Source organism: Hypomesus nipponensis, chromosome 28 (assembly GCF_054491055.1).
Source record: "Hypomesus nipponensis isolate SF chromosome 28, ASM5449105v1, whole genome shotgun sequence".
In the NCBI taxonomy this organism is placed as follows: domain Eukaryota; kingdom Metazoa; phylum Chordata; class Actinopteri; order Osmeriformes; family Osmeridae; genus Hypomesus; species Hypomesus nipponensis.
Genome location: NC_140388.1, coordinates 3,262,299 through 3,287,196, shown reverse-complemented (window position 1 = coordinate 3,287,196; position 24,898 = coordinate 3,262,299). Strand labels below are relative to the sequence as shown.

General features: G+C 41.6%; 2 protein-coding genes across 2 annotated transcripts in view; one reads left to right on the top strand and one right to left on the bottom strand.

The window, feature by feature from the left end:
• Positions 1-4,244, top strand: part of thbs4a (thrombospondin 4a) — a 40,609-nt gene extending 36,365 nt beyond the window's left edge. The window contains exons 18-23 of the mRNA XM_084695058.1: positions 241-422; positions 1,510-1,558; positions 2,029-2,225; positions 2,668-2,840; positions 2,947-3,086; positions 3,428-4,244. Coding sequence (XP_084551184.1) covers positions 241-422; positions 1,510-1,558; positions 2,029-2,225; positions 2,668-2,840; positions 2,947-3,086; positions 3,428-3,480 — 794 coding nt within the window. The 3' untranslated portion in view covers positions 3,481-4,244. The remainder of the gene's footprint in view (positions 1-240; positions 423-1,509; positions 1,559-2,028; positions 2,226-2,667; positions 2,841-2,946; positions 3,087-3,427) is intronic.
• Positions 4,245-4,256: 12 nt separating this feature from the next.
• The window catches only part of serinc5 (serine incorporator 5), a 33,699-nt gene continuing 13,057 nt past the window's right edge, over positions 4,257-24,898 (bottom strand). The window contains exons 3-12 of the mRNA XM_084695066.1: positions 24,472-24,647; positions 24,305-24,387; positions 22,921-23,014; positions 13,588-13,799; positions 13,323-13,415; positions 13,080-13,212; positions 7,971-8,040; positions 7,787-7,823; positions 6,077-6,227; positions 4,257-5,870 (exon numbers count right to left, since the gene is read on the bottom strand). Of these exons, the coding sequence (XP_084551192.1) occupies positions 5,726-5,870; positions 6,077-6,227; positions 7,787-7,823; positions 7,971-8,040; positions 13,080-13,212; positions 13,323-13,415; positions 13,588-13,799; positions 22,921-23,014; positions 24,305-24,387; positions 24,472-24,647 (1,194 nt within the window). The 3' untranslated portion in view covers positions 4,257-5,725. The remainder of the gene's footprint in view (positions 5,871-6,076; positions 6,228-7,786; positions 7,824-7,970; positions 8,041-13,079; positions 13,213-13,322; positions 13,416-13,587; positions 13,800-22,920; positions 23,015-24,304; positions 24,388-24,471; positions 24,648-24,898) is intronic.

Genomic DNA, 24,898 nt, shown 5'->3' with positions numbered 1-24,898 from the left:
AATGTTTTCTTATTTTCTCCTATTTACTTTTTTTCCTACTTTCCTCCCTTTTCTTGGTCCTCAAGACATAAATTGAATTTATATTTGGGTTAGAATTACATCAAGGGTTGTTGGATAGTTTTAGGGTGAGGAGTACGTTTAGGGGAAAGGGAAAACATGATTTTGAATGGAACTGAATTGTGAGTCCCCACAAGAATAGCAATACAAACGTGTATGTGTGTGTGTGCTTGTGTTCTGCAGAAGACAGTAAGGTTGGGGATGCATGTGCTGGGGACTTCGACCGTGACAATGTGATTGACATGAAAGATAACTGTCCTGAAAATGCTGAGGTGGCACTGACGGACTTCCGAGCCTATCAGACGGTAGTATTGGACCCCGAAGGCGACGCACAGATTGACCCCAACTGGGTGGTTCTCAACCAGGTGACCTATTACCCTTGGGCTAGAGTTAAGCCAGATGCACAGTGTACAATTCTGGCCACAATTTGGTCGAATTTTGAGAATACTAAAAGATTCCTATAATCCTAGGCCTAAATCTGTCATCTTTGATCGCTAAATTGATTGATGTTCCCCGACAACTGATTAATGGCCTTTACGATCCAATTATTAAATTGAATTCTGGCATTGTCTGAAGATTTCAGACACAGTCCTGTAGTGTGGCTACTCTCAACTTTCAACAATTGTGTCTTTAATTAATGTTGATTGAGTCTTCTTACATGCATCTGCTTTTCAAGTCTCGACTGTTGGACAGTCTGACATTAATGACAACTGATCCTACAGTGTGACATGGCCTACAGTGGGGATCATGTTTATACAATCTGACAAGAAGTCACAAAGGACTATTAAAAACCAAACAGTGTGCACCTGGCTTTAGACTTTTGTTGTCGTTCCACATCAAAAGATTCCCAAGTATGCATGAGTGTTGTGACAACCACTGTGGAGGAATCGAGGTGAGCAGCACATAAATCAGGTTTCACGTGACACAGAGGGATGGGAAAGCACATCTGAGCATTTATTTTAGATGACCCAACAGGTCTCAAAGAATAAACTGCAGACAAAAAATAGCAACTTCTATTGAGAAGTTCTTCTTCTCAAAGGGCAAAACATAACTGAAGTTCATCCTCTCAAAGGGAAAGCCATCACTCAGTGTCTCTTTTCTTACACCGGCAAGCCGTTGGTCTAGGGGAGCATGCACAACACTATTAGTAATACAGGTTATCCGCTTTGCCGAACTTCGGAGCTCACCTCTTTTTGCTCAGTCACCACGCCAAATCCTCCTTCACTGTTTGGAGCTGGCCCTTTTTATCTTACCTTGTCCTAAATATCCAATTTGCTGCAGGTGTGTCCATTCCTGCCTGATGGGCATGAGCAAAAGCCACATACGACACACCTGTGCTTTAGCGTAGGGTGCTGACCATGGGGCTGACTGACCTGCTGTGGCTGATTCAGCCTCGGGGTACCACAGTGTGTGTGTATGTTACAGTAATTGAGCTCTCTTCTCTCTATTCAGGGCATGGAGATTGTCCAGACCATGAACTCTGATCCTGGCCTAGCTGTGGGTAAGACCATGAACTCTGACTCCAGTCTAGCTTTATGTAAGACTACTTACTCTCACTACTGCAGAAACAAGACTAATCAAGTTAGTTCACGTATATGTAGGGTAGGATCAGGGTTGAGTGTAGTAAACGTGTGTGTAGGTAACCTGTGTAGATTAATTAGCTTTTGGTTTTCTCTGTTATAGTGTACAGATGTAATTGGTTGAGGTGAGCTTTTACTAGCCCACATCTTTTTCTAGGAAAAGTCATGCCTTCCATCATGAAGGAATGCAGGACAAACAAATTGGTCATTGGTTAGCATAGCAGGGCGCTAGCTGATTGCTCACAGTCAAGCATGACTCTTCACAATAAAGATCTGGTTCACGATTCAGCATTATTTATGCTGCCCATAAGAGACTGAGATTATTTCCCCCCTATTAAGTCCTTACTGTACGTACTAGCTACATTGGGTTGAGGTTTCGTCACTTGACCAGGTTACACGCTGTTCAACGGCGTGGACTTCGAGGGGACGTTCCATGTCAACACGGTGACGGATGACGACTATGCCGGCTTCATCTTTGGCTACCAGGACTCGTCCTCCTTCTACGTGGTCATGTGGAAGCAGACGGAGCAGACCTACTGGCAGGCTGTCCCCTTCCGAGCCGTGGCCGAGCCGGGTATCCAGCTGAAGGTGTGTGTGTGTGTGTGTGGAGGAGGGAGAGGTGTGTGTATAGAGGAGGGAGAGTGGTGTGAGTGTGGAGGAGGGAGGTGTGTACGTGTGTGTGTGGAGGGAGAGGGGTGTGTGTGGAGGTGGGAGATGGGTGTGTGTGGAGGAAGGAGAAGGCTGTGTTTGAGTGTGTCAGTATGTGTGTGTGTGGAGGAGGGAGAGGAGCAAGTGTATGTGTGTGGAGGAGGTAGAGAAGGGAGTGAGTGTGGAGGAAGAGGTCTGTGTGGAGAAGGGTGTGTGGAGGAGAGGGGTGTGAGTGTGAAGGATAGGGATGTGTGTGGAGGAGGGAGAGGAGTGTGTGTGTGGAGGACAGTCTGGACGAGGAAGGGGTATGTTGTACATGAAAATGATCTCTTCTACCCACTGCCGCACTCCTCTGTTTGTGACACAAATCTCTTTTCTCTAGGCAGTGAAATCTAAGACTGGCCCAGGTGAGTACCTGAGAAACTCTCTGTGGCACACAGGTGACACTAGCGATCAGGTGCGTCTCCTGTGGAAGGACCCCAGGAATGTGGGGTGGAAGGACAAGGTCTCCTACCGCTGGTATCTCCAGCATAGACCTCAGGTTGGATACATCCGGTAAGGCAAGCACACACACGCACCAAATACTGTACATGCACAAGAACAAATGCACACACACGTGTGCACACAAGAAGAATGAGGGTCTGATGTGTGTTTGGACCAGGGCCCGGTTTTACGAGGGCTCAACCCTGGTGGCTGACTCTGGGGTGAGGATCGACACTAGCATGCGGGGGGGCCGACTGGGCGTGTTCTGCTTCTCTCAAGAAAATATTATCTGGTCAAATCTGAAGTACCGATGCAACGGTAAGGGACACCTAAGTCGATCAGTAGCCACAATATAGCCACTCCTGCCTGGTGCACTGTAGATTAGACTGTAATAATGAAAATGTATTTGACAAGCAAACACTTTCATCCACAGCAAATGTAGTACAGGGTAGGATTTGAATCTGCAATCTCTCTGATCACAAGTGCTCTAACCGCCAAGCTATGCTCTCCCCCACTATTTACATGTATTCATTTAGCAGACGCTTTTATCCAAAGCGACTTCCAAGAGAGAGCTTTACAAAACACTATAAAACCGGTCTGACATTGTGGATGTGTCTGGGTGTGGAAATGAGCTTCTGTGTTTCTTGTACACTTTCCAGACACCATACCTGTTGACTATCAGGAGTTCAGCGCGCAGCAGTACAAACAGTGAACAGCTCTGGAGATGAGGAGAGGGAGAAGATATGTGAAAGGATGGTGGACTGAGAATGGAAAGTAGGATACTGGAATGGGAATACAAAAGCAGCTTTAAGTGAGAGTTATTTTTGACAAAGGGTCCTTTTTGAATTTAATCTATAGTATTATATCTGTTTGGTGGTGTGGGGGTGGTTACTGATTATAGAATATCACTCTGCCATGCACTTTCTAATGGCAGAGCATATTTCTCATTTCTGATTAAGTGTACAATTAAAATCAACAATGACATTTTCTGCAAACTGTAGGTAGAGTAGGTACCTGTTTTTCTTTAATATCTACATTGTGTATATGTCATGATATAACTCTAATCCCATCATCCATGTTGCTTAGTTTGCTGATGATAAAGATGTTGAGCATTTGGAGAGTGTGTATTCATCTTTTTGGTGGCGCAGCTGGCTAAAGCAGTGTTTATTCAAGATGAGCTCCATGCCTGAGTCAGAGTACATCATAGAATCCCGGAAGGAGCCAGGTAGACAGGAAGTGATACTGAAGACCAATAACACCTGCTGTCCCTGGCCCTCAGGGGCCTACAAACAGCAGCTGCTCAGTTAATGATGACAAGTCACTATATTGTCCATTATTTAGCATAGTTCAAGCATTTATTAAAATGTTATTTTTTATTTTTGTACTAAACATGACACGTCCTCTACAAATGTATAAATATAGCAAACTTCCAGTTGGTGTGTTGGTATACCCATGCATTTTCAATGTACAAACCATAGTGAACATGGACACTTAGGATCACAAGTTTAATATATTGAATGGAAGCATGGCATAGAAATAATTATTGGTTTATTAATCAATGCTTAATTGGTAAGAAACAGACACAGCACTTACATATTATGATAAATTACAAACGGAATGCGGAATAACAAAACAGCTTCAATAGAAAACAGTTGAAACAAGGGTTCTGTAAATAAATGTGTTGTTTGGCCAGTCAAACTAAAACTCTAAGCCTTCTTAATGAGCTATGGAGCACATGGTAACTGTAATACTGGCTCACGAGACTGAACGGTGATCAAACTGAATGATGCAAATGCCAAAAGGAAAACTGCATATCTGTATTACTGATGCAATACCACTCACAGACCTGCTGGTGTGTGTGTGCATGGATGTACACGTGTGCACGGGGGCGAGTGTATGTGAGATAGAAGGGAGAGAGTGAGTAGCAGACAGATACGGACACTAACTTCCACTGACGTTTTCTGCAATCTACCTTTGGCATGTGACGCTTCTTCTTCTTGTCTGATTGCAGCTGAGCTTATACATTGTATTGGTCAATGCTCAGTTCCTGGTGATGTCACCTAAACAGACATGGCAATGTAATTATGCCGGAGGTGAGGTGTGCAAAGCCATAATCTGGCGAATTACACAACCAGCTCAGAAAGGAGCCCCAACATCTACTGGCTACTGCTAATCTGAACTCAACTAACCCCTTCCAAAGGAGTGTCCCGTTAAACAGGGGCTTGTTTGATTGCATAGAAAGTCTATAAAAGAGCATAATTAAAACAAGCACAGACACATCCAGCTGATATGCGAGCCTGAGAAAAGTGTTTGGAACAGGGCCGGGACCAATGTCATTTCCGCTGGTCCTTACAGACACGTCCAGGAAGTGAAGGTAAACACGCCTCACTTGAGAAATCTGCAGTCCTGAACATGAATGGAACAGGCCACAACCTGCTCTTTATCTTCATGGTACAACTGACCCAAACAGGCCCAGCCTGGCAGGCCAGAGCAAGATGGTGAGACACAAATAAGAAATATAAGACACAAAAGCACACGTATGAGATGTGTAACAAAGGCTGGCGTATGAGATGTGTAACAAAGGCTGGGGCAGGGACACCAGAGTTTGTGACACCCCTGTCTTCCCTGGTCCCACGATTGTAAGGCATCTCCTGGTGTTTCGACACCCAGCCTGGAAGTCAACAGCTCCAGGAAACAATGGCAGCAAACCAACTACAACTAGAACTCCTTGCTTGGTGAAGGTAGCACCTCAAAACACACCTCATACTTTGTCTGCCTTCAAGGCATCAATATCATAAACATGATCATATGAGGAAAAATGTAAACAAAATGAAATTTAAAACAAAAAAAACAAAAACAAAAAAAACTGCCTGTCTGTGTGTGTATGCAAGAGTGTGTGTGAGAGAGTGTGTGCGTGTAAGTGCGTTCATCTGTGTGTAAGCATGTGTGTGTCTGCCCTAGGCCTGGAAGCGCTTGGTGCAGATGAGCGGGGACATGAGGGTCCACATGTAAAAGAGCAGACAGACCCAGCAGGACACCATCTTGATCCAGAACACCGACCAGCTGCCTTCCAGAATCTTCTCAATCTTGTGGTTGTCGTAACTGAGGTAGACGCACACAAACCCAGCAGATACATATTTAATAAATGCAATTACACAAAGATGCATGTGTTGTATGTGTACGCAGTGCGCGTTGGCACGCGAAAGTATAGCGTGTGTGCACAAAATGTATATGTGGATCGTGTGTTTGTGTGTATGTCTGTAGTGTGTATATGTATAGTGAGTGTGCTCGTGTGTGTGTGTGCATACTGGAACCAGTTGGTGAGGTTCATCATGACATAGAGGGACCCCAGGAAGAAGACACAGTGGAAGTAGGAGTAGCGGTAGACTGTCCCGTCCTTCTCGTCATACATCACATCCTGGCCCCCGCCCCTCCTCTCGTCATCATTGTCCTGGTCGTCTAGGCAACAGAACATAGCACTCACACATCCACATTACCACAACACAGCACACCTGCCAACCAAACACAGGCACTCACACGAGTGCACCATGCAATTAGATCAACACTATACACCATACATAATTCACTAACCAACCAAACACAGCGCGCGAGCGATCTTCTGCACTACTACGTGAACATCAGTATATGGACACGGGGGTATCCGCAAACAAAGTGTGCTCCAGTACACAGCTATTAGTTGCAGTGGTCAACTGAACTTTCCATTGTTTTGAGGCTTTCACAAAACAAAGTAAAACATCATTTTTAAACGATTAGGGTAAATAGATTAAGATAAATGGATCAATACATAGATTGATCAATAGGTCGGTTTTTCCTCCACTAGGAGACTTTGTTGCTTGATGGTGTGTTTCAGTTAAATTCGGAAGTCAGAGTTCAGAAAGTTTGAAGAACCCCATTACGTCTGACTTCGTAATCCAAGATGGCAGCACCTTGTATCAACAGTGTGAAATCTGTAGTTTCTACTGTTTATTTGATCAATCCTGTATATTTGTGTCGCATACAAATTGCTGTCTGTGGACATGTTGCTATGGTGTTAGTATGTGTGAAAGACACCGTAATGGGTTTTTATCATCTGGTGTTGCTAACAATGGCTAACCAGGCATATTTTTTAAGTGGACCTCATATTTGCAACACTGCTACTCATACACTAGGGGGCAGAAATGCACCTTTGTTCACAACAGCCCAGAAAAAGCCACTAGTAATAGTGACATCATCTGTGTTTGTTACCCAATGCTTTCCCTCCATTGTGGGTTTGTGACTGTTCAATGAATATAGCTATGGGAGGCCTGATGGACTGGGAGACAGAAAAAGGAGGGGTGAGAGATGAACAAGGTGGGAGAGAGACAGGAGGGGGGGTGGAGAGGGGAGACAGACAATGGGGGGAGGGAGAGAGAGACAAGAGGGAGAGAAATATGGAGGAGGGGGAGAGAGACAGGAGAGGGGGAGGGAGAGAGGAAGGAAAGCAAGCAGCAGCGTCGCAAGCCATTTTTGCCAGGGCTGCAGCCCCGAACCATTTGAGTGTAGGCCCGAAATGTTTCAACAAAAAAAACAATGTGGTAAGTTTTTGGCTTCTAAGTGACACGAGTCAGTGACAACGGGAAGAGAGTCGCAGGAAGAGAATAGAGGAGAAATGGCAGAACGTAGGCAAAAACCTTTTTTCAAAAGAGGAGTAAAGATAAGAATCTAGTTTATAAATAAACTTTTGAAATTGCCTGCTGATTTATAATATAATCAGATTTGGCACCTACATTCATGATAACAATGAGTCTAACAATGTTTATACTACATAAACCAAATGTTTTTTATACACGAAATTAATGCGAAATATTTTGCTTGCCCAGTGTGCAAGCTCGTATTCTCTGTTCATGTCCCTAGCTGAGATCAAAGGTCCTGTTAAGTTTCAGCTAAGCCCCAAATGTTAACAACGTCTGTCTACGCCCCTGAGAGTGAGGGAGGAGGGGGCATAGACTCAGGGAGTGTTCTATATTGAACATGTTTACCTCTGGCATCTCCAAAACAGAAGCAGCAGCGTGCTCTCTGAAAAAGAAAGAGACAGAGATAGAATAAAGTTACACACACTGGAATGTAAGACTGGCCCATAAGCAAGCATGTGTTATGCAAACCAAGAGGTAGTGTGGTAGAGGGACAGAATGAAGGAGGTCTGCACATGGTGTGTGTTCCTACCTCAGTCTCCGGCTCGCTGCTCCCAAACACACCCAGTGCTGCAGAGCTTCTTTTGGTTGTGGATGTCAAACTACGCGCACACACACACACACACACACACACACACACACACACACACACATCAGTGACTATGGTCATTGAAAGACCCAAGGAGACTACTCTTAACTGGAAACATATGGGGACACCCCTTCCTTCAGCAGTACCAATCACACCCATCCTCATTCTTGCTTTAGCTATATCATATACACTTGAGATCAAAATGAGAGAACAACCTACAATTTTCCTTAATTTCAAGGTCACTGCTTAGTCCTATTTGAAGTTATCCCAACAGGAGTAGAAGAGCAGTTTTTAAGTGTATTTCATAAATTAAATATATTATAAATATATTTAAGCACAGGATAACAATTGATCATTTGAAAAATAACTCTAATCCAAATTTGGAGAACACATTCAGATACATGTGTCGGTGTTAATTTGGCACCTGGTGCTAATTTCCTTAATTATCTGACAACCCCTATTTAACTGTCAGTCTTCCTGTTTGAATAACTTCCCAATTATCACTGACTTGTGAGTCAGTGAAAGGTAACTGAAACTCTAAGGTAACTGAAGGCCAAAGAGATTACCCTTTCATCCACTGCAAGAGAAATTGGTTGTGCCAAATCTGTAATTCTAGAATATTCAAGTTTTACAATGACACTAATTCATTTAAATCCCTCAAAAAGACTGGTTGTCCACGTAAGACAAATGCATGAGGACAGGATCATGCGGAGAGTCTCAACAGGGAATCGGTTCAACATTGCAGCTGGAATTGCTCGCCAGTTCAGCATTGAACAGGGTATATACAGTGTCTCACCGTTTTTAAAATAATTTGGACTGAATGCCCACTCTGCAGTGCCTACAGCCTTCATCAGCAGAAGGAATCAAAAGGCTAGACTGGCTTTAGCTGAGGAGCATGTTGTGTTTTATTTATTTGGTTCATATGGGAAAAATCATGTTCAGCATCAAACTGGGGAAAGTCAGTGGGAGTCAGATGGCTGAGCGGTGAGGGAGTCGGGCTTGTAATCAAGTTGCCGGATCGATTCCCCGCTGTGCCAAATGACGTTGTGTCCTTGGGCAAGGCACTTCACCCTACTTGCCTCGGGGGGAATGTCCCTGTACTTACTGTAAGTCGCTCTGGATAAGAGCGTCTGCTAAATGACTAAATGTACTAAAAGGTGGAGGAGGAAGCAATAATGGTTTAGGGGATGTTTTCTGCAGCAGGAGTTGGGCCTCTTATACAGCTACATGGCAGGGGGAATGCAACTGTTTATCAGAACCTCCTTTGGCAACATGCAGTTCCTTCCCTGCAAGAATCTTCCAATAAGCCCCTTGACACACTGCAAAACCGGTGAAGCAGTGCCTTGAAGCTAAGAACATATAGAAATAATGAAATGACCAGCCCAGTGTCCTGATCTAAACCAGATTGATAATCTCTCAAAAATCCTTGGCGACAAAATTATGGCTAAGAAACCCACTACAGTTACAGAACTGTGGAAGAGACTGGAGGAGAAGACCAAGATCCCACCAGAACAGTGTGAGAAATTGTTGTAGAAATTTTGGGGTAAATACAGTTGTGTTCAAAATAATGGCAGTGTTTTAAAAAATGTGAGTAAAGCTCAAAACCCTTGTGTACAAAATCTAATTTGTCTATTCGTTGGGAACACTGCACATTGTATTTTACATTAAAACATGACCCCCCCCAAGAAAGTATCAATATTTAATTATGTTACAGAAAATAATATTGGGCTGTTCAAAAAAATATCAGTATCTGCATTATTCATTACAAACTTACAAAAAGTAAAGATTTAGCATTCCTGTGAATCAATAAACTAATATTTAGTTGTTTAATATAATAGCAGTGTTTTAAAAAATGTGAGTAAAGCTCAAAACCCTTGTGTAAAAAATCTAATTTTTTCATTTCTATTCGTTGGGAACACTGCACATTGTATTTGACATTAAAACATGACCCCCCCCAAAAAAAGTATCAATATTTAATTATGTTACAGAAAATAATATTGGGCTGTTCAAAAAAATATCAATATCTGCATTATTCATTACAAACTTACAAAAAGTAAAGATTTAGCATTCCTGTGAATCAATAAACTAATATTTAGTTGTTTAATATAATAGCAGTGTTTTTAAAAATGTGAGTAAAGCTCAAAACCCTTGTGTAAAAAATCTAATTTTTTCATTTATATTCGTTGGGAACACTGCACATTTTATTTTACATTAAAACATGACCCCCCCCCCAAAAAAGTATCAATATTTAACTATGTTACAGAAAATAGTATTGGGCTGTTCAAAAAAATATCAGTATCTGCATTATTCATTACAAACTTACAAAAAGTAAAGATTTAGAATTCCTGTGAATCAATAAACTAATATTTAGTTGTTTAACCACGTTTTTTGAGAAATACTTCACATCTGTGGTGCATGGATTCGACCAACTTCTGGCACCTGTAAATGGGTATTCAAGCCCAGGATGATTTGACAACCTTCCACAGTTCCTCTGCATTTCGTGGTTTTGTCTCAGAAACAGTATGTTTGATGTCACCCCACAAGTGTTCTATTGGATTAAGGTCCGGGGATTGGGCTGCCCACTCCATAACATGTATTTTGTTGGTCCGGAACCATGATGCTGCTCACTTATTGGGATGTTTGGAATCAATGATATAAAAAATGAATGTACAGTCCTACTCACCATTATTGGCAGCCATGAAGTTTATGTACATATTGTGGAATGTCGACTGAAGAAAAGACATAAAAAGGAATGATTGATCTTCGCGAAAGACAACTTGGACAAACCTTAAGCCTCCTTGGACAATGTTTTATGGACAGAGGAAACAAAAGGGGAGCTTTTTGGTAATGCACACAAACAGTATGTTTACATATGGCGCAATGACGCCTTTAAGGAAAAGAACACCATACCAACAGTCAAGCATGGTGGAGGAACCATAATGCTGTGGGGCTGCTTTGCTATCTGGTAATAGAGGCCTTGACAGTATCACAGGCATCATGAAATTAGAAGATTATCAATCAATTCTAGAGGGAAATGTCTTGCCCGGTGTAAGGAAACATGGTTTGAGGCGAAGATCATGGGCAAGATAAAGACCCAAGACCTCCAAGAGCACGCAGGAATGGTTGAAAGGGAAAAAAATGACTTTTAAAATGGTCAGCAATGAGTCCTGATCTCAATCCAATTGAACATCTTTAGGGGGAGTTGAAATCTGCCATTGGAGAAAGGAACCCTGCAAATGTTCAAGAGCTTGAGCATATTGCAAAGGAAGTGTGGGAGAAAATACCACCGAGAAGTGCAAGAAGCATATAGATGCATATAAGAAACTTATGGAGGCTGTCATCGCTGCCAAAGGGTGTGCAACCAAATATTAAGGAGGGGTGCCAATATTAGTGCACATGCTGGTTTTCAGTTTTTTCCTTTGGAGTTACAATATCTATGTTGAAATAAAAATGGTCTTTGTTAAATTACAAACATTTCCATTTATTTCTGAAGACATTCACTCAGTTATGCAAAACATGAAGGGGTGCCAATAATGGTGAGCAGGACTGTATGCAGAAAACTAGCCTGACGTTGTCATACTCATAATTCTAGTCAGAATATGAGTCTGATAACTCTCCATTGGGGAAGTAACTATGGGGCGTGTTTCAACCGAACTTGTAAAACAAATGCCTCTTCGCTCAATTGGATAGACCTACAACCAATCAGAGCAACGTAATATGTTGTTTGTTGAAAACAAATTCAACACAAGCGCTCTTTCGTGACGTTGTTGATTACGTTGCTGTTGATCATCTGTCCATCATCGTATAAAGCCCGCCCTGGCAATTTCATTGGTCCGCCCAGCTCCTGGTTTTATATAGTTTGTCCCCAATACGAGCCCCTCCAGACCCAACTTCCCGACCATTTTTTTGTGTGGGCGGGGCTAAGTTGGGCTGGAAGCCAAGCGAGCAGCAAACAGTATATATCCATAAATCCCCTTAGTAAGTCCATCTGTGTGACAGAAATAGTCTCCTAGTCAGAGCTAGCCTGCTAGTCTCCTATTTAGAAACTTCAGAGATAGTCTCCTAGTTAGACAGTCAGAGATAGTCTATTCAACAAGTAGAAGTCAGTGGTGCAGTTGACCGGTGTGATGGGAGTCGTTATATAGACCAGGGGTGGACGTAACGAATTACAACTACTCACGTTACTGTAATTAAGTAGTTTTTTCGTGTATCATGAGTATATTTCTGTCAGCTAAGTAATTTACTTTACTACTTTCAAAATCACAATTTGTCACCGAGTAGCCTAGCCTACAATTTGAATTCATATTCAAACATTTGACCGGCATTTCAGTAGCCAATCAATATATCCGATCGTAAATCAACTAATTTAAACCTTGATATTTGGACAAAAAAAAGTCCCTGCTGCAGCAGGTTTCTGAGAGAGTTTATCGTAATAATTGCACAGTTAATTTATGGACAGAACTGAATGTTTGGAGAAGAAACCCAACCACATGATGGAAATTAATGACAGCCACCATGAACTCATTGAAAATGACAAAGAAATACTGGCTGACGAGTGCCCAAGACTGCACCTGAAGGAAGAAAGGTCACAGCATGCTGATGCAATGCAAACTTTGTTTGCCATCTGCGGTAATTTTGGCATACAAGAATTCAACCTGTAATCTCAAAAAACAGTTTAATTACCATTGATCCATAAGGTAATTTTTGTTGTTGTTGAAAGTAATTATTTTCTCTATGGAACTCCGATTGTATTTAAAGGTTTTTAGAAAATTCTTTAAATATCACCAACTAAAAAGTAACTGGTACTCTTGAATAGTTGTTGAGAAGCATTTTTTGTACTTTTATGTAAGAACTTTTTTAACACCTGTTATTTTACTTGTAATTGAGTATTATCTGAGCAATGTTACATTTCTTGTAATTACCCAAGTACCCATTTTCAGTACTCTTTCCACCACTGATGAAGAAATGAAATATCCTTTCCCTCCAGCAACAGTAAATCACATACCCCTTCTTTACAAAGTGTGTGTGTGTGTGGGGGGGGGCTGGTCTCACCAGGAGTAGAGAACACATCCAAACAGGATAACAATTCCCACACTGGTTACGATCTTGTTATCACCATCACCGCCTGAGCCAAGCTTGAAGGGGAACACACACACCTGCATGTCCTCGTCATTCACCTTCACCGCTATGAGAGAATGTATTTATTAGTCTACTGTATGCCTTACATGACAGAATGATGTCTGACTCTCCCCTGTCCTCTCTCCTCCCATTGGTTGGGCCCCCCAGCATACTCACTCTCGATTGGTTTGCTGGAGAAGGCGGAGAAGGTGAGGTACATGACGTAGACACTGATTACTCCCGGTTGAAGAAGGCCTGACGTGGGCTTAACTGGACATACACACACGCATACATGAAGACGCACACACACATTAAACAGACACAAACACACACAGTCAATCTGCTTCTAACAAGTGCATGTGGTGGTATGATCAGTGCATTATTGTGTCACGTGCGTGCATCCTTGTGCACGTGTTGGTGTGTGCATGTGCAGTAGCCTCACGTTTTTGGATGCATGGAGAGATGGCGAGCAGGGAGACCAGGAAGCAGAGGCTGGCGTTGGTAGACAAGAAGATCTTATTGAGCAGGCAGGCCTCCGAGTGGGTGTAGTACAGGGCCATGAATACTACAGCACCCACAGCCACAGTGAACAGGACCAGGGTGACCAGGGCCAGCGCAGCATACCACAGCCGGTTATACTTCACTCCCGAGTACCTGTGGGAAGGTGGAGGAGGAGTTAGGGTGTCTGGCAAGGCTGTGGTTTCCATCTACAGAGCCTGCAGACGCATCCACCTTGGTACACGCTGTACAGGGATAACATACTCTGAACCCTTCCTCTCTCTCTCCTCACCTTCTCCATTCTTCTAGGTCAGTCTGACCCCTGCTCTCATTCTCTCTCTCTCCCTCTCTTGGTTCCTCGTCCCTTCCTCTGGCTAGAGAGAGGAAGCTCTGAGTACACACTCACAATGAGCAGTACAGAAATATAGCGGTATGAATTTGGCCTACAATAGGGATTTTGACTATAACGTGTAACCGCGGTAGAGCCTTCCAGACACACCCGACATACCCCATCCAAATTCAAATTCGGTAAATTAGACCACTAAAAATGTTTTAGAACAACGAATATTTCATGATGTATACTAGGGCTGCAACAACGAATCGATTAAATTGATTAAATCGATTATTAAAAGCGTTGGCAACGAATTTCGTTATCGATTCGTTGTGTCGCGCGATTATTACACCACTCAATAAGTCGCGGAGATGTTTGAGTAAAAAAAAAAAAGTTTAGTTTAGTGCGGAGCAAAGCGGAGGTAGAGGAAAGACCATCGGAGAGACATTGTTGAGTAACGTTGTTCTGAAACACATGGCGGAGAAATCAGTACGACCTAAGTCATCCAAGGTGTGGTAGCGTTTCACACTAAATACGTCGAAAAGGTGTGTTAATTGACCAGGGTGAAGTTAGTTTCATATTCGACATCCATCTCACATTCGGAAGACGTTACTTTGCAGCGTCGCGCTAGGGGACCGGGTGAAAACTACCCATACCATTTTGAAAAATGTAGACTTTCATAATATTTTTATGAATATAAAACCTCAGACAGACACCAGAGTATCTTAACAATGTCTGGTATACTTCCACAGCCTTTACTTTTTCAATTAAGTTTCAAATAAAATGATAGAAAATCACTGATCTTTGAAAATAGCTTAATCCTCGCAAATCTTAAAGGTCATATGACATGAAAACTTCAATTTAGGAGGTTCCCCAAGCCTGCCTTTGGTCCCCCAGTGGCTAGAATTTTCGATAGGTGTAAACTAAGCCCGGGTGTTCTTCTCCGCCTTGGATAAAATGAAGGCTCAAACGCTCCGTTTGAAAATCTGCTCCTTTTGACGTCACAAGGAGCCTCTGCACATATTTTCGCTGGAAATGCGCCGACACAACCTCTCAAAGTTTTGCATGTCTGCACCAAACATTTCAGCCACCACTGTTTCCTTAACTTGAGCCAATACAAAGTTAGCCTTGCTGACCGTCTGAAATTAAATTCCGGATCAGTAGCCTACTCCTTGGTCCAGCTTCAAACCTCGGACAAGTAAGTCAACTAACGCTATATAATTTTGTTGCTTGCGATATGGTTACCTAGCTTGCTACCCTTAGAATCTGGCTATAACATTAGCTCAGCAGCCATCAGCTGAGGTACTGTCGCTAATGTAAAGGTAGATAACATCAAGTATGTGTGTGAATACGTTCTGCTGTTGGTGTTATGGCGCGTGCGATATCCGCCTTTCCCCACATTGAAATGAGTGTGCAGCTCTGCAAACCCGGGTTATCAGATGAGAATGGGCAAATTCGAGGCATCTTACAGCAACGGGTCTACGAGCCATTGCGATACATCCACTGTAAACATTAGCGCATGGTGCAGCCTCTCCTCCTCATTTTGCATTTAAAGCTACAGACACAGAAACAGCCCGTTCTGAGGAAAGCTCATTGTGGGACTAATGGTGGCTATAATTCTGCACCAAGGCTGAATTTCGGGAAAGAGACTTCAGATACAGTATTAGGGAACCACTAATTCCTATATAAAAGCATCCAAAAAAAGCATATCATGTGACTTTTTTTCAAATTGTGTCAAAAAATCATACATATACACCAGATTATTTTAATAAAGTCTGGCCTACTTCCAAAACCTTTCCATAAAAATAAAAAAAAAGTTTTAAACAAAACTCAAATAAATTGCTCATCTCTGAAAATAGCATTAAATCCACGCTAATATTAATAACTTTTTCAAAATTGTGTGCCTGTTTGTGCACATTCTGAAGATGTTTTGCACTGTGAATTTGCACTGTCAGTTCTGCTTTTGAATAAAGGGTTGGAAATTTATGCTTTTTGTTTTTTTATCCGATTCATCGATTAATCGAAAAAAGAATCGACAGATTAATCGATTACTAAAATCATCGTTAGTTGCAGCCCTAATGTATACCGTTACCGTCTGTGCTTAAAAATGATACTATGATATACACTTTTGGCCATACCGCCCAACCCTATTAGCCTGGCTCTGCTCTCCTACGTACTTCCGCTCAATTTTCATTATGCTTCTGTACTGCGTCTGGGCTTTAGATATATTAGTCAGATGTCTACAGTAAACCTATTACCGGTCCAATCAGCGAACAGAGGGAGTGGTTGAGAACGATGAGGTTGATGTTGTGCCCTAGTTTGAGTTGTAGTTCCGTAATGGCGGTGGAGAAAGATGTGAGTGAAGCCATTCAATCCGTTGTGGTAACGCTGCCGAATATCCAGACGTTAAAGCCGGAGCAAGAACAATCTTTGTTACCCCAAGGGGTGTTTGATTTTCCAGCTAGCTCCATTAGTGGTGAAGGAGTTGTCTAAGGCAAACGCTAGCGATTGGTTAGGCCAGATCCAGTGGCTCTAGGCAGATCCAATAGTTTTCAACTTCAACAGAGTGCCCGCCTTCAAGGAAGTTAATGCTTGTCAATGGATCGAGCCCAGACTCACTGTACAAATGAAATGTAAGAGAGTCTGGTTCGGACCAGGCTACAACCCTATGCCAAACCCTCCGAACCTTTTCATGTTGTCTTTTCAACTTCAAATTGTGCACGCCAGTTAGCTCCCTGTCACGTGACAACTGAGCGAAGTGACAAGGACTGATTGACAACAAATATTAACCAATCTGAAATCTGCATTAAAGTTAAGAACGTAAAGATGACGTTTAACTGGTTATGTAACGTTGGATAGAATGGTCGACCGGTCACTATTATAGTGATGGAAAGTTCAGATCATTTTACGGACTCTGCAACATTTGATTCCCTGACCTGAATAAGTCCACTATTGTATACTTTTTAAAATATAAATTCCCGCATTAAATACAAATCATTATGACACTTTGTATGATTTGTAATTATTCATTATCACACTAGCATTTAATTATCACGCCACACAATTACACCGCACTGAACTCTAAGTACAGTTGCAAAAATGATCTTTGATTTGAATTGATGTCACCGGTCATCAAACAACGAATATCATCCACATCTTACTTACGCGAAAGTGAATGACAAAAACAAATCATTTCTGTTTTCTTTTGCGTATGTATTCAGATCACGTGAAAAATGATCCAAAGACTCGTATCCAAAGACAAATTTGTGGTTTCTCTTGGTTTCAGTTTCCTCTACCAGTACCGAGCCAATGCAGGTCACGTGAAAAATGTTTCCAAAGACTCGTACCCGAACAAAGGAATTGTTCACCTCCCGACCGTGTTTTCGGGTAAAAGATTTGTTCCTCTGCCGACCGAGTCTTTGAGAAAAAGAATCGTTCTTCTGCCGACCGTTTCTTTGGGTACGAGTCTTTGGATAATTTTTCAAAGGATTAATTTGACTAATTTTCCATATAATTTTCTAATCTAAGACCATTTTACTTGAGTTGCACATTTGTTTGGCAAATCTAATTTTTTAAGAAAACCTCTATTAAATACAATACAACATGACAGTTTGTATGGTTTTAAATTGTCATTTATTATCACACTGCCATTTAATTGACCGTTCCGGAAACTCCTCCCTAGACCGCTCTAGGGAGGAGTTTTAATTTAGCGAACATCAACAAACACAAACATGTCTGCGCCAAGGTAGCTAAATTAAGCTGCTAGCGAACGATATCGAAGATATGTTAGTTGAGAGAACATCCCCAAACAGTTACGGTTCATGTCAACTAGTATTATTACCACTATTAGTGCATAACTAGTCACTCCAACAAATGTGTTAATGTTGAAATCAAAATTTTAATGTTAATGTCTGTAAAATTGCAAGCTGAGCTAGCCAGCAAACACCAGCAAGTTTCCAGGAGCCTAAAATACTATAAATGTTGAACAAAACGTCCAACAGGCCATTTTAAACATATTTTATTTTTATTATTTTATTTAAATTATTGTAAAATACTTTTTGTTATTATATATCGGCCACCCAAGCACTCGCCAATATTCATACAAGAATTCTCTGAACTATTATCACTATGTGTCACTAGATATGACAAAGTAGTTTTAAACTGAGACTTAAATATCCAAGTAAATAAAAAGCAGACCCAAGAACTATTGAGCTCTTAAATCTCCTTGACAGTTTCAATCTTATTCAACACATAACAGACCCAACACACTGGCATGAAACACACTAGATCTAGTGATATCAACTGGACTAAATATCAATATTATTTCAATAACTGATCTACCCCTCTCAGACCACCATTATATACTTTTTAATGTGGAAAACAAAAAACACAAAACAATTCTTAGTCCAAAGAAGAAATTTAGACGATAGAGCTATAATGAAATTTTCTGAACAATTTACTATGTGAGCCAATTAGTCATGATTGCTCTCTGAATGAAATGGTAGAGAACCTCAATGATGCACTATTATCTGTGTTAGACTCTGTTGCACCACTGAAAACCAAAAAGAAGTGCACAAGCAGAACCTCCCCATGGCTGAGAAATAAAAATGTTAGTGAAACGAAAAGAAAATGCCGTGCAGCAGAAAGAAAATGGAGAAAAACAAAGATCCCTATCCACTACAATATCTACAAAGATACACTAACCACCTATAACAAAACCATCCGTCTAGCAAGGAGAGAATATTTCTCCAACATTATTACAGAAAATGCCAGAAATTCCAGAGTTCTTTTCTCCACCATTGACCAGCTGCTAAACACTGTCTCTGTCCCACCCCCATCCTCAGCAGTTAAATGTGAAGAGCTTGCTTTGTTCTTCAAGAACAAAATAACTTTGATCAGAGCTAGTATTATTAAAAGTGGGGTCGAAACTGACATCAGTAGATTCTGCAACATAACCATGACCACATTTACCTGTATCACACTTACTGAACTTTCCAAAATTGTCAGCGAATCTAACTCCACAACCTCAGATATTGATCCTATACCCACAACATTCTTTAAACGAGTGTTTGATAGTGTCTCAGGTCCGGTGCTAGAGATTATAAACACATCCTTTAGAACTGGCGTTTTCCCAGATGCCTTCAAAACAGCTGTTGTAAAGCCCCTATTAAAAGAAACCCAAATTGGATAACAGGCTACTTGCAAATTACAGACCAATATCAAACCTTCCATTTATTAGTAAAGTACTGGAAAAGATAGTTTTAGTCCAATTAAATTCTTTTCTTGAAGAAAATAACATCCTGGAATTCTCGCAGTCAGGTTTCAGGAAATATCACAGTACTGAAACTGCTCTCACCAAAATAATTAGCGACCTCAGACTAAACTCTGATGCAAATAAAGTCTCTATCCTTGTCCTGCTAGATCTCAGTACAGCATTTGATACCATTGATCACAACATCCTGATCAATAGACTGGAAAAGCTTACTGGGTTCACGGATAGTGTATTGAACTGGATAAAATCATATATCACAGGAAGGAAGTTTTATGTTAGTTTAGGAGACCATAGGTCCAAGAAACATGAGAACTGCTATGGGGTTGCTCAAGGAAGCTGCTTGGGTCCATTACTTTTTCTCTTTATATGTTACCACTCGGCGACATAATCAAAGAACATAACGTAGATTTCCATAGCTATGCGGATGACACACAACTATATATATCCACTGAACCCAACGATGCAACGGTCAATCAATTCCATTACCAACAGCCTGTTGGCAATAAACAAATGGATGAATGATAACTTTATTAAATTAAATGAAGAGAAAACCGAAGTTCTATTATGTGGCCCCAAATCCAAAAGAGAGATGCTTACTAAGAATCTAGGAGGCTTAACCCCCTGTCTTAAACCAGAGGTGACGAGTCTCGGTGTAATCCTGGACTCAGATTTGAATTTCAACTCTCACATAAATAAAGTGACCAAAACAGCTTTCTTTCACCTAAGGAATATAGCAAAGGTACGCATTAGTCCTGTCCTAGCTACTTTACACTGGCTCCCTGTTACCTTCAGAATTGACTTTAAGGTCCTTTTCCTCACATACAAAGCTCTACATGGACAAGGACCTAGCTACATTGCTAACTCCCTTATAAACTACACACCAGCTAGAACACTGCGATCATCAAATGCAGGCCTATTAGAGGTCGCCAGAAGCAGTCATAAGAAGATTGATCATTCGGCCTTTGCTAATTATGCCCCAAAACTATGGAACAAATAACCCATAAATATTAGGAAAGCAAACACGCTAGACATTTTTAAAAGACAGCTTAAAACCTACCTTTTACCGAAGCATTTAAGTAATTTTATCACAGAAGGGTTTTACTACTTTATTAGTTATATTATTGCTGCTATTTTAATTATGAATTTTATCACTTGTATTATTGTTTTTATTGATTTTATGTAAAGCACCTTGAGCTACAATTCTTTTATGAAATGTGCTATATAAATAAAGTCTTACTTACTTACTTTAGTACAGTGTCCCTGAAGTGCAAACTACACCCCATGGAGTACATCCCACAAATGAAAACACTCCCCCCAAACACGAGTCAACTCCTCCCAAATAGGATGACTTGCTCACCTCCCCCCAATACAAAGACACGCTCCCCCAAAAGGGAAACAACATTACATTAACATCAAAACGGAAAGGGTTGGTACTACACTTTGTCGCTGAATGGATGCAGTAACCAACAAGAAATAAGAAATTAAATGACAGAAGTACAAAATGCAAAAGCCTGACAGTTACGTGCACCAGGACATTTGTTTGGCTATCGAAGCATGTAGCAAATAGTAGGCTACTTACGCAAAAGTATAAATTGCGTGTTAAATGTAAAAATCGACAGCCAAACAACCATCCTGGTCCACGTAACTGTCATTATCATGATGTTGATTGTTTTGGTTGGAAGAAAAGAAGAAACATGTTACCAATTCAGAGTCATGACTTGCACTACTTTTTATTTCAAATAATCTTAGACATGCTATTAATGTTTCACAACAATAAAATAAGTAGCCTATGCGCATGCTAAAAATGCAGTTGAAGGAAGCAAGACTTTTCAGAAGAAAAAACGAATAGTCCACGACAGAAGTACGAAGTGCCATAGTGGTTGTTTGGCTATCGATTTTTACGTTTAACACACATTTTATACTTTTGCATAAGTAGCCTACTATTTGCTACATTCTTCGAACAAATGTCCTGGTGCACGTAACTGTCAGGCTATTGCATTTTGTACTTGTGTATCAATTTCCTATTTCTTGTTAGTTACTGCATCCAATCAGCGACGAAGTGTAGTACAAACCCTTTCCGTTTTGAGTTAATGTAATGTGTTTTTGAGTTAATGTAATGTACTTCCCATTTGGGGGAGCGTGTCTTTGTATTGGGGGAGGTGAGCATGTCATCCAATTTGGGGGAAGTTGACTCGTATTTGGGGGGGAGTGTTTTCATTTGGGGGATGCACTCATTAGTGGGTGTGATTTGCACTTCAGGGCCACCGTACTTTTGGGTTGATAGTTCCGGGAATTGTGCTATATATAGCATATCGGAGGATAGCACATGTGTGTGTGTGTGCGTCCTTGAGAACTGTAAGTCGTATTAACTTATGTTGTCAGTTCATTTAAGCCTTATTGTATTAGTCTATAGTTCTTGCTAATTTAAATTAAATTAACTGGTGATTTTCGTTGTTGGTAGGCTATTCTTCCCGCTACTGTAGCGAAATTGCACATGTCGATTCGATAGCAATTGCTGCCCTTGCTCACTTTTGTATTTTAGGTGCATTATTATGCTGAAGTAGTTTTAATAAATAAATAGTGGGTATATTGTTATTATTTGCTACAGAATGCTTAGCCTATCAATATCAAATGAAGCAGACAGTGTACATGCTTCCGAGTGGCCCCTTAATCGATAGCCTACTGACCATTTACAATAAGTTGTTAGGTAAATTATTAATTGACAGCATTTATGCCATTTAGAACATACTTTATGACTGTTAGGTGTCATTAAGTAGCCTAACTGAAATTTTTAGGGGAAATAGGACGAAAATATGTGCAATATTACATTAGCTTGAGGGGGGGGGGGGTCGGACAGACCTGCCCCCACTACAAAAAAAAAATCCTAGAGGAAACACTGAAATGTAAAGTGAAAATAACAAAACCTGTCAGTATGACTTGTGAACCAATATCATTCACGTCTTACTATACTAATCATAGCAGTCACCCGAAAGGAATGAGGTATCCGTTTCCTCTACTCGTTTTTTCACGTAACCAATGCAGGTCACGTGAAAAAAGATCCGAAGACTCGTACCCGTCGGGACATGACCGAATAGTTTCAGTTTCCTCGACTGAGCCTCTGCAACAGTCCTGATGTGCAGCCACTCAAAAATTAACGATTTAGTCTTTGAGAGGACTTGTTACTCTGGAGTCATTCTAAGGATTCCTTCAAAATGAACGAATCGTTCACAAACGACACATCAATACACAATTTGCTAATAGCAAGCACGTACTGTGCAGTAGGCTAATTAGCGTGCGTTTCGTAAATACATTTAAACAGGTAACACCACAACAATTATTTGCTTGCAAATAATGCTACCAAATATATTTTGAGGTTGCACAGATACGGGAGTCAGATGGCTGAGCGGTTAGGGACTTGGGCTATTAATCAGAGGGTTGCCGGGTCGATTCCCGGCCATGCAAAATTACGTTATGTCCTTGAGCAATGCACTTCACCCAACTTGCCTCGGGGAATGTCCTTGTAATTACTGTAAGTCTCCATGTATAAGCACGTCTGCGAAATGTTAATATATATAATTTCGGGAGCATATGGAATGGCCGCACTTTCGAGCCCTGATGTGAGTGTATGTGGTTGAGAGTGCATGTGTGTTCTTACCAGTTTGCGTGTGTCTTACCAGTTTGTGTTCCATCGGTGAGCGAACTCCACCAGTAACTTAAGCTGGATAAGCAGGAAGATAAACCCACCGCCTGCTCCCACATACCTCCACACTGGGGAAGGAAGGCCGGGTTAGGTCACGGTCAGACCCAGTGTGTCTGTGTCGTTCAAGTCAACCTGCTTCCCTCATTCACTCAGTCGACTCTGAATACGAACCAGTAACGCAAGAGTTCTGAGGCTCGATAGATTATGAAAAGCTGGTACTTCAAGACCATTATTTCTCGAGACGCACCTACCGGTTTATGTCACCTTACTTTGTTTCCTGTGGAAACTTGTACGTCTTGATAATTATTTTGTGGTGTGACAGTGATAAACAATTCATTTTCTACAAAAAAAAGGGCACAGTTCTGACTGTTGGGTCTTGTTGGAAGGTCTGGGCGCTTAGATCTTCTGCAGCTTACTACAGCTCAAGGTCTTGGATCCGGACATTTTGGGCCCGCTGTTTCAAACTCGAGCATCTTTGTAAAGAAGCTTTTGTCTATGCTTGAAATCATATGACTTGATGCCTCCACATGACAAAGGCAGGTATTAGTGTATGCCTAAATCACATATGGCATGAGTACTACGGGGGCATGAAAACATGCACAGAAAAACTTGCAAATAACGTGATAACTCTATACAATTCCAAGTGCACAGATTGTTCTTTCACACTTGTGACAAGAGCCAACATAATTTGATCGAAGGCCCACCATTCTGAGGAAACATCTCTAAGGTTTTATTTATTGCCTTGTGCAGTTCATAGTATGAACTAATTTATCTTTGACCTTGGGCAAAGCATCAACTAAGCAGAAGTACGATCGCAGGGTCTATCTTGGGGGTACTCAATAGGCGGGCTCCGGTCCGGATACGGACCCAGACGCAATACAATTTGGACCAAAGCCAAAATCAACATTCTAATCTAGTCATGATCCAAGCGAGCTTTCATTGATGCGTGATTTTGCGCTATAGCCTATGGTTTTTTTACTACTAAATGTGGTTTCTATCATCCGTGTCCAATCCAAAGGTCCAATTGGGAGCTGTAATTACTGTAATCACTATGACAACTCACGCACTCAACACAGGTTGTGTGTGTCATTCGCAACAACGCAGGCTAATGGATTTTATGGATTTTTACGGATTAAACAGTACCTGTTTCTTCCTTTGCGAAAAACTGAGGTAAGGGCCAGAAAAATAAACCATCACTGTTCTGGACCCTGGACTGAACGGACATTTGTTGAGTGAACCTTTTGGGTTTCTAATTGAGTACCCCTGGTGTATCTGTTCATTCTTCGACAGTGTGTGTGTGTGTGTCTGTCTGTCTGTGTCTTTCCCAGTATATATGTGTGTGTGTGTATGTGACCTACCTTCAAGGAAAGTGTCTTGCTGGGGGATGAAGAAGGCTCCAACACAGCAAGCCACCAGAGCTATAAACTTAATAAACCAGAACCTGTCCAGAGAGAGAGAGAGAAATAATCATTACCACACAGCGACACTTGAACGCACACACACACACACACACACGTCCCCATACCCGTTGTGTATGGCTGCACGGCAGCCCCTGCTGCTGTTGACCCTGAGCGTGAGCAGCCAAAGGAATAGGAAGAAGCAGGCCATGCCGAAGCACATCTTGTAGACAGCAGCGTAGCCCACCAGCACCTGGCAGCGCTCGCCTGCATTCACCCTGCACAGCTCACTCAGGAAGGGGATCTGCAAGGAAACCAATGCACACACACATTACAGGTTACCCCACACACACACGTTAACACACTTGAACACGTTACCAGACACACACACACACGTTACCACATACACATGCACGTTACCACACACCCCTATTACCAGGCACACACACACTTTAACACACAAACAGAGGTTATAACACACACCTCCTACTACATATGTTACCACACACACCTTAGGACACAGGTAGAGCACGGACAAGCCTGCCTGCTCCCAGC